This window comes from Dipodomys merriami, unplaced genomic scaffold, assembly GCF_024711535.1.
Source record: "Dipodomys merriami isolate MVZ:Mamm:240054 unplaced genomic scaffold, mDipMer1.0.p SCAF_8, whole genome shotgun sequence".
In the NCBI taxonomy this organism is placed as follows: domain Eukaryota; kingdom Metazoa; phylum Chordata; class Mammalia; order Rodentia; family Heteromyidae; genus Dipodomys; species Dipodomys merriami.
Window position 1 is genome coordinate 19,159,485 of NW_027206401.1, and position 12,117 is coordinate 19,171,601.

General features: G+C 39.1%; 1 protein-coding gene across 10 annotated transcripts in view; it reads left to right on the forward strand.

Moving 5' to 3' along the window:
• Reps1 (RALBP1 associated Eps domain containing 1) overlaps positions 1–12,117 on the forward strand; it is a 67,964-nt gene that overhangs the window by 52,425 nt on the left and 3,422 nt on the right. For 6 of the 10 annotated variants that reach the window (XM_070010510.1, XM_070010512.1, XM_070010518.1 and 3 more), the window contains 7 exons: positions 1,228–1,315; positions 2,285–2,386; positions 5,787–5,856; positions 7,505–7,623; positions 8,707–8,771; positions 9,339–9,524; positions 10,789–10,884. In XM_070010510.1, coding sequence (XP_069866611.1) covers positions 1,228–1,315; positions 2,285–2,386; positions 5,787–5,856; positions 7,505–7,623; positions 8,707–8,771; positions 9,339–9,524; positions 10,789–10,884 — 726 coding nt within the window. Of the gene's footprint in view, positions 1–1,227; positions 1,316–2,284; positions 2,387–5,783; positions 5,857–7,504; positions 7,624–8,706; positions 8,772–9,338; positions 9,525–10,788; positions 10,885–12,117 lie in introns of all 10 variants that reach the window. The other 4 variants (XM_070010509.1, XM_070010511.1, XM_070010517.1 and 1 more) reach the window with 1 other exon arrangement.

Below are 12,117 nucleotides of genomic sequence, written 5' to 3' on the forward strand. Positions count from 1 at the left end.
AAAGAATGAACTTTGTTCAGATTCTCACTGGTTACGGCAGAAAATTACTATGAATGATTTTATCAAGATAGTAACTATAAAGAATTTGTAATAAATTGTTTGAATGTAGGGATAATGCAAGTAAGCCAAGAAGGTCTGTTAAATAAGAAGCCATATGTAGAAATGTAATTCTCCCTCTCAGAAGGCTGAGTGTTAACTCAGTATTATTACCAGTGTAAAATAAAAGTCAGTATCTTCCACACTACATTGTAAACTCAGCTGATCACCAGATACTTAACATTTAAGGATCTCGAGTTCAATTTTTAACTACAGAACATAAAAAGTATGGAATGATTCCTCATGTTCTCAGCCACTCTGTTACTGTGGAGCCAAATATTTATGTTTCTCAGAGTTCAGCTTTACTCCTCCCCCAGTGGTCTGGGCCCAAAGCTAGGCCTCCTGGCTCCCGGAGCCTGCTCTGTTTGCCTTCCCTTTCTGAGATGCTACTGTTTGTTTCATCTTCTCTTTCTTGTCTTTTCTCTTTCCAAATCCTTATTGATAGTCAGTACTACTAGCTGCGTTACTCCTATAACTAAAATTACCTCACAGAAAGTCTAGAAATATCTGATATATTATAGTCATAGAATTGGTGTAAGTATTAGCATATTAGAGTAGGAGTCTTGGACTTTTTTTTAAATAATGCTTTGTGAACATTTTATACTAAATTTAAATTTTAAAATCTTATCTAAGCAGTTTGATTGAACTAATCAGTAGAGAGTATGTATTGAGCCTACTATTGAAGGAAAGTAATCATCTAATTATCTTTGCTCAGTACGTGAAAAAAAAGCATCAAATTTTCTTTAACAGTTTAGTAAAAAAAAAAGTGTTCATTCTGTTAGTCTTTGAGTTTTCATGAAGCAGTTCTGTTTATTTTAAAATTAACATTTTTATAATTTCATCAAATTATGCCCTGCTTTGCTTTTGAATATTTTCTTCAACTATGTTTTATCAGGGCACTTTCTGTGCAAATTTTTAATCACTCAATTTAAGATATACTTCATAAAAGCAGATTATTCTGCTTATGCAGTAAACTTGATTTCAATAAAATTCTAGAGCTTTTAATTTTAATTTTCTCATTTTTACTCTAATGCTATTGGTGTCTATTCACCATCTTTCAGTTTTGTTAGTTTTGATCATTTCATGGTGTTAGCTTGGCATTTTTAATACAGTTTGTGCATTTGTCTCTAGGATACTGCTATTGTTCATCCAGTTCCCATTCGAATGACTCCAAGCAAAATCCACATGCAGGAAATGGAACTTAAAAGAACTGGCAGTGGTAAGGAGGTTGTCATTAGGCTGTGTTTCAGTTTCATCTCTAAAATGGCTAATTATTCTGTGAAGGTTCACATTTCTTCATAGTTACTTTTTTTTCCTATTTAAATTAGTGGTGATTGCTTTTTAAAAATTCAATACTAAGTATAGTGTGTGAGTTTGCACACATTTGATTATATTGCAGTTTTAAAATTACTAGTGATTTTAAATGATAAAATTTTAACAGGAGATCATTTGAAAATATGTTTCTGCTACTCGAGACTTATAGCACTATTGTAATTTTATATCTAATGTATATCAGTCTTTGAAGAGATATATATTAAAACAAATTTTGGCCTCTGAATAAATTTTTGGAAATTGTATGCTTTATTTGAACTTTTGGAATTTCCTCTCATTTTAGACGAAGTGTTGTAGTTAAAAGTTTCTCCAAGGTAAATATGTCTTCTTTTCCATATAAAGCAGCACAAATTACTTCTATGGTCTGTGTGTAGGTGATTAAAGGGATGAGAAGATGCAAACTAATTTTTTTATTATAAGGTATTTTCCTTATGGTAGTTAAAGAGATTGTACACAAATATTCTTAATTTGTTTTATTTAAAATATTATGCAACCAGCTGCCATTGGTTCATGCCTATAATCCTAGCTACTCAGGAGGCTGAGATCTTAGGATCACAGTTCAAGGCTAGCCTAGGCAGAAAAAAGTCCCTGTGAGATTCTGTCTCCAATTAACCACTCACATATCTGAAGTGGCGCTATGGCTCAAATGGTAGAGCACAAAGAGGCTCAGGGACAGTGCCCAGGCCCCTAGTTCAAGCCCTATAACTAACAAAATAAATAAATTATGTTGCCTGATATCACATAGATTTATCTGACACTTTGAAATATCTAAATGAAATCTTGTGCTTTGAGTTTTTATGAATTTGTGGATTTAGATGCCTGTATTTTATATTTTTACTTGTTAATTCTCTATTAGATCATACCAATCCGACTAGTCCCTTACTTGTGAAACCATCTGATCTTTCAGAAGAAAGTAAAGTCAATTCATCAGTGAAATTTGCTTCTGGAAATACTGTAGGTAAGTGAAAGATAGTGTCACATATCCCATATGATTTTATGAAGTCTGGATTTAGGTTCTGAATAATTTAAGTGTTATAGCCATTTAGTATTGTCTTCACTGAGTAAAGTGGATAATAGTCAAGTCTTTTATTAACACTACCAAATTTTTATTAAATGGCCATCCATAATTAACACCTGCTTTAAGGCAGGCTGTCTGCTTGTCATCTTTCTCAGTTTAGTCTCTTGGCTCTTTCCTATGGCTGTTTTCTCAGAAAACATTGGGAATGTTCATTCATTAAGCCAATGTCAATGCTGTATACCAAATTTTGATCACTGTGGTAAACAAAGCAAAAAAAAAAAAATCTTTGCCCAAATAGAGTTTGATTTCTATAAGGAAGATAAAAGAAGAGGAGGGAAAAGTAATTTGTGAATCAGCAGGTAATAAATCCCATGGATAAAAATAAGGCCAGATGACCCCCAGCCCTAGTGTCTCACACCTGTAATGCTGGCTACTCAGAAGGCTGAAATCTGAGGATTGCAGTTCAAAGCCAGCCCAGACAGGAAAGTCCATGAGACTCTTAGCTCAAATAAACTACTCAGGAAAAGCCAGAAGTGGTGCTGTGGCTCATGTGTTATACTGCTAGCCTTCACACAGAGAGGCTCAACGGCAGTGACCAGGCCATATGTTCAAGCCCCAGATCATCAAAAAAATAAAGCAAGGCTGGATGGAAAGACAAGTGCCATTTAAGAAGATAAAGAAGGCTGTATTAAAAGATAAGTTCCAAGAGTTAAAACTTGAAGGAACTGAGGGATTTAGATGAGAGAATTTTAAGTAAAGAAGACTAAGACATAAGAACAGCAAATATAAAGCATTGAGGTAGGAAGTTTGCTTCTACTGGGACAGTAAGCAGATCTCCAGAATAGAATTAGTTAGCATATTTTATAGCAGAAGTACTACATAACAGAATAGTAACAAGAAGGTAGGTAAGACTGATTTGTTCTGAGTGAGATGAAAAGCAAAATTTCAAATGGAGGAATGAAAGGATCTGACCTTGGGACTTGAACATAGGGCCTGGGCACTGTCCTTGAGCTTCTTTTTTTTTTTTGGCTGAAGGCTAGCACTCTACCATTTGAGCCACAGCGCCACTTCTGGCTTTTTCTGTTCATGTGGTACTGAGGAATTGAACCCAGGAATTGCTAGGCAAGCACTCCACCATTATGCCACATTCCTAGCCCCTGACCTTCTTTTTTAACAGGGTTACTCTACCTGTCTTAGTGATAAGCCAGAAGAAAAGTACTGAAACAGGGAGAGACAGTTTAGGAGATGGTTACAATAATCTAGGAAAAGAGGATGGTGGCTCAGTTATAATGGGAACAATAGAAAGGCTGAGAAGTGGTCACATTTAGGGGGCTGTATTTTGTACATTATGTAGGTACTGGCCACAAGGTTTGCTTATTTGTGTGGTGTAAGGTATGAGAGAGGAGTCAGGGCGACTCCAGAGCTCTGGGTCTCTACAACTAGAGATGAGAAAAGCTGTGAGAGCAGCAATAGTAAAGGATAGAATTCCACCTCAGTCATCTACAATTTGGGATTTCTATTAGTTCATCCAAGAGGAAATATGTTCACTTTGGCATCTTTCTTTTATCGACCAGTTTGTGATTTTACAGAAAATGGGAAAAGCTGAATTTTGAAATGAAACACCCCGTCTCATCAGTTGATAATTCGTAAGAAGCATGTCAAGTATCCCTCCAAAATGTAGAGGATAGAGTTGTTGTTGTTTTTTAATTCTGTCACAACTCCTACTAGTTAGCTTTTGGGATACTCTGCTGCTTCCTTAAACTTTGAGGAAATTGAAATTGATGTTACTTTGCAGGAAGATCAGGGGCCTCTGACTTCATAAGTTCTATTTTTGTTTAAGAAATTTTATTCTGTCAGATTCTTCTTTTTTTCCTTTGGTTGTAGGGATTGAACTCTGTGTGGTTACTGTTTCTGAGCATCTTTGTGCTCAAGGCTAGCACTCTATCACTTGAGCCACAGTGCCACTTCCAGCTTTTGAGTGGTTAATTGGCAATAAGAATCTCATGGAGGGGCTGGGAAGGTGGCTCAGTGGTAGAGCGCTTGCATTGCATGCATGAGGCCTTGGGTTCAATTCCTCAGCACCACATAAGCAAAAAGAAAAAAGCCGAAAGTGGCGCTGTGGCTCAAGAGGTAGAGCACTAGTCGTGAGCTGAAGAGAACAGGGACATCACCCAGGCCCAGAGTTTAGGACCCATAACCAGACCCCCCCCCCCCCAAAAAAAATATCTCATGGAGGGGGCTGGGAAGGTGGCTCAGTGGTAGAGCACTTGCCTTGCATGCATGAGGCCCTGGGTTCGATTCCTCAGCACCACAGAAGCAAAAAGAAAAAAGCCGGAAGTGGCGCTGTGGCTCAAGTGGTAGAGCGCTAGCCTTGAGCTGAAGAGCTGAGGAACAGTGCCCAGGCCCAGAGTTCAGGCCCCACGACCAGACCCCCCCCCCAAAAAAAAAAAAAAAAAAAAAGAATCTCATGGAGACTTTAATGTCCAGGCTGGCTTTGAACCATGATCCTCAGATTTCAGCCTCCTGAGTAGCTAGGATTGCAGGCATGAGCTACCAGCACCCGTCTTCTTTTTTTTGTTTGTTTTTAACATTGTTTTTTTTTTTTTCCTTGAAATGACTTTTTCACATTTATAAACAAAAATCAAGAAAATAATTACTCATATTTCCAGTGCTTTACAAGTGATCATTTGTCAAATGGTTGTCAGTTTTTATCCTTGTCCTGTGCACTTATAATGCAAGGTTGAACAATCCTAATCTGAAAATACAAAATGTGATGTGTTGATTTCACATGACAAATGAGAATACAGACATACTAAAAATACTGTGTGAAATCACTTTCAGACTGTGTATTTAAAGTAGATTTGAAGCATAAATGAATTTCGCATTTCGCACTTCGACTTGGGTCCTGTCCCCAGGATGTGCACTGTGTAGAGGGGGAATGTTCTCCTTCAGAACTGCCTGAGGCTGATGATCCTCCTACCTCCTCCTATCTGAACTTCAAGTTCAGATATTCTAAAATCTGAAAGAACCTGAAACATTTGTGGCCCAAGCATTCCTCAAGGCATACTTAGCTTATAATTACATTTTTCTATAATGTACAGTCAACACATTATTTTGTGATTTCTTTCTAATATTTCTGTCATTAAATATTCTCTCTCCTGTATGAATATGCATGATTTATTTGGTTGATATTTAATTTTTTATAGTTAGTAACTGTTAGCCTGTTAGCATTCTTTGGATATCTCTGACTTAAAGCAATATCACTTATTTGTTGGGGGTAGATAGAGCAAAAAATAAAGAATGATTATTATTAAATAGGACATATCCCATTTGTCAGCAGATGGTTACAGTAGTTCAGACTCTTTTACTTCTGACCCAGAACAGATCGGGAGCAATGTAACTCGTCAAAGGTCAGTATTTGTGCCAATAAAAAGTGTGAAATATTGATGCATTTTAATTTTCAAGTTATTTAGAAGAAAGAACAAATTATTTTGTTTTCTAGAAGTTTTTAGATTACTTACCTATTGGTTTATGTAAAAGATAAGTGATTTTGTTCGTTCCAAACTTGAATAGAAAAGGGGACCCTTGCTTTTTTTCTCATGTGCCTTATAGAAGATCTAAAAAGAGTAACTTTTTTCCCCTTTTGTGCCAGTATACTGGGGTTTGAACCCAGGGCCTTGTATTCTTGCAAATTTTTAGCTTTTCTCTCAAGGCTGATACTTACCACTTGAGCCATATCTCCACTTCCTAAAAAGAGTAACTTTTCAATAGAAGTTTAACAGTGTCCTCTTTTGTAGTTAAACAGTAAGAACATTGAGAGTCTGTTTAAGTGTTAAATATGTAGTCAAAGGAATTGTCTGTATTAAAATGTTCAAAAGCCCAGCCCCCGGTAGCCTACCTCTGAAAACTTACATCACACATTCACACATAACTTTACAGGCACAAACAAAATGTGTGATTGGGCAAAGCATGACAAGAGATTCATCTCTAGGGTTTATACATCCATTAAAAGCTGTGAGCAGGACAGAGGCCTCTTTCTCCCCTCACTTTGGCATGTTGCAAGTATCCTTTTGCCACAGTGCCTGGGGCTGAGGATGTAGAGACTACAATATAAAATTTCCAAAGAATTTACAGAATTGGAAAAGCTGTGTGCTTCCTTTCAGATTTTCCATGTATTTCTTCCTGTGTTTCTCAGCATTTCAAACGTTTGGATGTAATCTTTTTATCCCTATATGTGAAGGTCAGACTGCCAGAGTCGAGGGAGATACTTTTCAGAGTTACAAGAAGTGACTCCAAGGAGCTTCAGTGTAGTCACCTGCCGTGAGACGGCCCGACCCCCATGACCAACAGTGAACGGGTTAGCCACACTCAGCCCCAGCCACCATTTCTGAATTTTCATGAGTTGAAAAGTTACCCTATTTGAAATAGTTTCTCATTTTGAAAATATATTTTTGGAAGTATTGCTCCCTTAATTGAGTGCATTGCCCTAAGTTTGTATCTTGAAATAGTTACAAATATTTTCTCCTCACAGCTTTGGAAATTTTGTATATAACTTTACAAAAACAAATTTTTGGCCATGCACACCATTTGTTTCAGACATAAAATAAATAGCACCACATTTAGTTATTTAATACTTATACAAATACTGCTTTAAAAACTATCATGCTAATAAGATCCTTACTACTTAGCATAATTTGAATGCTTAAAATATAAAAAGGAGCCAAACACTAGTGGCTCACGCCTATAATCCTAGCTATAATCCTAGCTCTACGGTGGAGGCTGAGATCTGAGGATTGTGGTTCAAAGCCAGCCCCAGGCAGAAATGTCTCTGTGAGACTCTTATCACCATTTAACCACTCAAAAAAACAGAAGTGGCTCTGTGGCTCAGAGGTAGTGTGCTAGCCTTGAGCAAAAGAGCTCAGGGACAGCGCCCAGGCCCTGAGTTCAAGCCCAGTGACTGAGAAGGGGGCAGGGGGTGGCAGGGATAGGGGGAGGTGTGCAAAAAGTTCCAATATCTGTGGCATGACCAATTGTGACAAGGTGAATTTTACAATGCAGGTCTCATTCAGGAACATCACCTGACAACACTGCACCACCACCTCCCCCTCCAAGGCCTCAGCCTTCCCATTCTAGATCATCATCCTTAGATATGAACCGGACCTTTGCAGTCACCACAGGTATGAGGTGTTTTTTGCTTGTTTGTTTTTTGGTGTTGGTCCTGCGTGCTTATGTTCAAAGCTAGTGTTCCACTACTTGTGCCACAGCTCCACTTCTGGCATTTTGGGAGCTTACTTGAAAATAAGAGTCTACTGCTCAGGCTGTCTTTTGAGTAGCTAGGAATACAAGCATGAGCCACTGTGCATGGCTTTATTTTGTGTTTTTGGAAAGAGAGTCCTAACTATGTAGCCCAGGCTGGCCTCACTCATGATCCTCCAGTCTGAGAGATTACAGATGTTTACCATATGCCCAGCTTATAACTTAATTTTAAAGTTTATCTAAATCTCATCATTTTCTTTGCATTTTTCTTTGTCTTATTTTTGAATTTATTTGTATTAAGGATATAAAATGAGAGGATTTATTTTTTTCATAGTGGCTATCAAAAGTGTATTTGAATACAAATAAAAAAGATGACCTGAGAGATGACACAGGAAATTTTTTAAAAGACTATGTGGTAATGTGGGGCCAGGTGATAGGCCTTAAATTGGCTAATGAAGGACCAAGAAGAATCATGACTCAGAGATTTCAGTGTTTGTACAGCTGACAGTATTGTTTCAGTCTTGACTAAAACAGAAACCTTAGAGCAAGAGAGTGATGCAATCAGTTTGGAATGGTGAGGAAAAGTATGAAGGATCAACAGGCCACCGGACATTTGAGCTAAGTAAGAATGATGTGCTACTTGAGATGCTTTGCTATAACTAGGGATGGTAAAGTATTAGATAAAAGGAAAAATTTGAATGTCTCATATCTGATTGCTAAGAAGCAAGCAAAAACATAGAAGGGGAAAAACAAGAATATATACTACTGTGGAAACAGGAAAGACTTATCAAGAGGCTCATGTAGTTGTAGAGGTGACAGGAAATGAAGTTGAGTCGGGTTTGTGAGATTCGGCCATTAAGTTACATGTAGACCATTTTACAAGATAGTATCTACCTTCTAGTATTTACCAAGTATTGCTTCCATGAAGTCACACTCATTTACCTGTTTTTCCTGTTAGCAAAGTGATTGTGCAGTTACCTAAAAAGAGTTGTATATTCACACAGGCCAGCAACAGGCTGGAGTCGCTAGCCACCCTCCTGCAGTGCCTCCCAGACCTCAGCCCTCACAGGTAACTCCCCAAGGCACTCACTACACACGCCAGCTACTGCAGTTCCTTGAGAGGTCAGGGCTTACCTAGTGATTGTCCTTAAAAGCACTAAATTTTTTAAGCTAAATATTATTATTTTGAAAGATGAAAATTTCGGTAATTACCTGGGTTTAACTTGAAAAATGAAGCAGATGATTAGCATCTTGATAAAAGAGGATTTAGTGGAAAGAACAATGGAGCAGGAGATGGGAGGTATCCATTTGTGTCCTGGATTGAGCACGTGACTCACACAGTGACCCACTTTGCCTCTGACTAAGTTACTATATCAGTGAAATAAGCATTAGGTAACTTCTAGTCTGCATCCCTTTCAGGTCAAAATTGACGGGCTGCAGTGGATGTATTAGTAGAATAAGTTAACATGAAAGAAGTAAGGCTTGTATGTTTAAAAGACCAATTGATACTTAATGGAGAGAGGACATTCCAAACAGAAGGAATGTCATTTTATGATATGTTTTCAAAGACAAGGCTACTTTGTAACACTGTGAATGCAATATGAGGTTTGTTGTTTTGTTGTACACTGTTGTACAGGCACCTGGTCCCGCTGTGCATCGCCCAGTAGATGCTGACGGCCTAATAACTCACACTAGTACCTCACCTCAGCAGATTCCAGAACAACCAAATTTTGCAGATTTTAGCCAATTTGAAGTGTTTGCTGCATCAAATGTAACCGAAGAAGATGATGATGACGCTGAGAAACATCCAGAGGCATTACCGGTCAGTTCTCAAGGGCTTAGCTAGTTTGAGGTAGTCTCTTCCCATATCACACTTGTAAAGCCTGTCTGTAAACAGGACTCCTGGAAAGACAGATAGAATTATACAGGATATCAGTGAAATGTCTGCTTCTGCCTCTTTTAAAGGTTTTTATTTCCTAAGTCAGTGTTTCTTAACTTTTTGACTGGCCTTCAACACTTGTCTGCAGTTGTTTTTTTTTTTTGGGGGGGGGGGGAGGTCTGGTCATGGGGCCTGAACTCTGGGCCTGGTGCTTTCCCTCAGCTCTTCAGCTCAAGGCTAGCGCTCTACCACTTGAGCCACAGCACCACTTCCGGCTTTTTTCTTTTTGCTTATGTGGTGCTGAGGAATCGAACCCAGGGCCTCATGCATGCAAGGCAAGCGCTCTACCACTGAGCCACCTTCCCAGCCCCTTGTCTGCAATTTTATGCTTACTAAGAAACTAAATCTGCTTCAGGTAGATAGGGTATGATAGACATGTACATCTACATAATGTGGCCCAACTGAAACATTGCTCTGGAGATTCATTGCTAAGGCTCTAAACAAGTGAGTTGGTAAAGATTTCCATAAGATAAGAGGCTATGATGACTACAAATATACAGTTTGCATAAGTCACCTTAGTTAAGTAAAATGTTCATAATGCCAGAATTTAATCTTTGTAGTCAGCATTCCAGGAGACTAGCAGCAAGGAATGTCTCTAAGAATCTAAATCATCAAACATTTTTTTTTTTTTTTTTTTTGTCGGTCGTGGGGCTTGAACTCTGGGCCTGGGTGTTGTCCCTTAGCTCTTCAGCTCAAGGTGAGCGCTCTACCACTTGAGCTACAGCGCCACTTCCTAAATCATCAAACATTAATACAGAGTTGGAGAGGCCAGAGGAATGCACTTTACTTGACCCTTCAGGGAATGGACTCCTGAACCTAGGGAGGGGGGATGAGCCTGAGGGCAAGTACAGGTGTGTCCGGGACCTAGTGCCTACGCCCCTGGATGGTACTTCACTTCCCCAGCCACAGTACTTCCCTGTACCCTGAGCGGCACGGTGTGATTGCGTCCTCCCTCTCTGTTGCTCACAGTTGGTACGCTCCTTCTGTCATTCTGTAGTTGAGAAAGTCGTTTATCTAGAATTTTTAACGTTCCTTGTTATCCTCAGATTTCATGAGAATATTTTGATATTTTAATCTGTTATTTTGTATATGCTGTATTCATAATTATGTTATATATAGTTAATGGTTGTGATACTTTCATCTGTAGGTTGAAAAGGCCTCTGATCCTGCAAGTTCTCTTCGAGTTGCCAAAACAGATAGTAAAATTGAAGAAAAGACAGCTGCTAGTACCCCTGCCAATGTGGTATGCAAAAAGTCTTACAATATAAATAGCTTGTGTATGTACAAACTTAAGTGAGATGATTTTCAGAAACAAAGAGCCAAGTGAGACATTGGTAGCACATACCTGTAATTCCAGCACTCTTGGGTAGGTCGGAACAAAAGACTCAAGAGTTCAAAGGGCGGTCTGGATTACACAGTGAATTCAAGACTAACTTGGGCTCTATAAAGAGACCTGGTATCAGGAAAACAAAAAAGGGCCAGGCGCCAGTGGCTCATGCCTGTAATCCTTGCCACTCAGGAGGCTGAGCTCTGAGGATCATCGTTTGAAGCCAGCTTGGGCAGGAAAGTCTATGAGGCTGTTATCTCTGATTAATCAGAGGAAAAGCTGGAAGTGTTAGAGTGTTAGCCTTGAACAAAGTTGCTCAGGGACAGCACCCAAGCCCAGAATTCAAGCCCCAGTACTGGAAAAAAAAAAAAGAAGAAGAAGAAGGGGCTAGGAAGTTGGCTCAGTGAATGAGTGCTTGCCTTGCATGCATGAGGCCCTCATGCACCACATAAACACCTCAGCACCACATAAACAGAAGAGGCCAGAAGTGCCACTATGTGATATAGCACTAGCCTTGAGCTGAAGAGCTGAGGGACAGAGTTTAGGCCCCAGGACCAACAAGAAAGAAAGACAGAGAGAAAGGGAGGAAGGGAAGGAAGGGAAAAGAGATGGAGGGAGTGTATACCTAAGTGCCAGAATTAGAGGCATACACCACCATACTCGGCTTACTCTGTGTCTGGGTTTTGTTGTTGTTGTTGTTGATACTGTATTTTTGGTTTTGGCAGTACTGGAGATTGAACTCAGGGCCTTAGCTTGCTAAGCAGGTACTCTGCATCTGAGATACACCTCCAGACCCTTTCTGTGTTGATTACTTTCAGGATAGGGGTTTGCTTTATGCTTAGGCTGACTTAGACTATGATTTTCCCTGAGATGACAGGCTTCTGTTACTGAACCCAGCCATTGACTGAGATGGAGTCTCTTATACTTTCATGCCTGGGCTGGCCTCAAACCATGATCCCCTAAATCTCAGCCTCCCAAATGGTTAGGGTTAACCGGCTTGAGCCACACCTGGCTATGATCTTAATTTTAACTGTTTTAGAGAAAATAAAATTCCTCCAACAGTTTATGATGAAAAAATTTAAATACATAGAAAAGTTGAGTTAATTTTCAAATGTGCATCAGTAATCCCACTGCCTTGATTATCCCAAT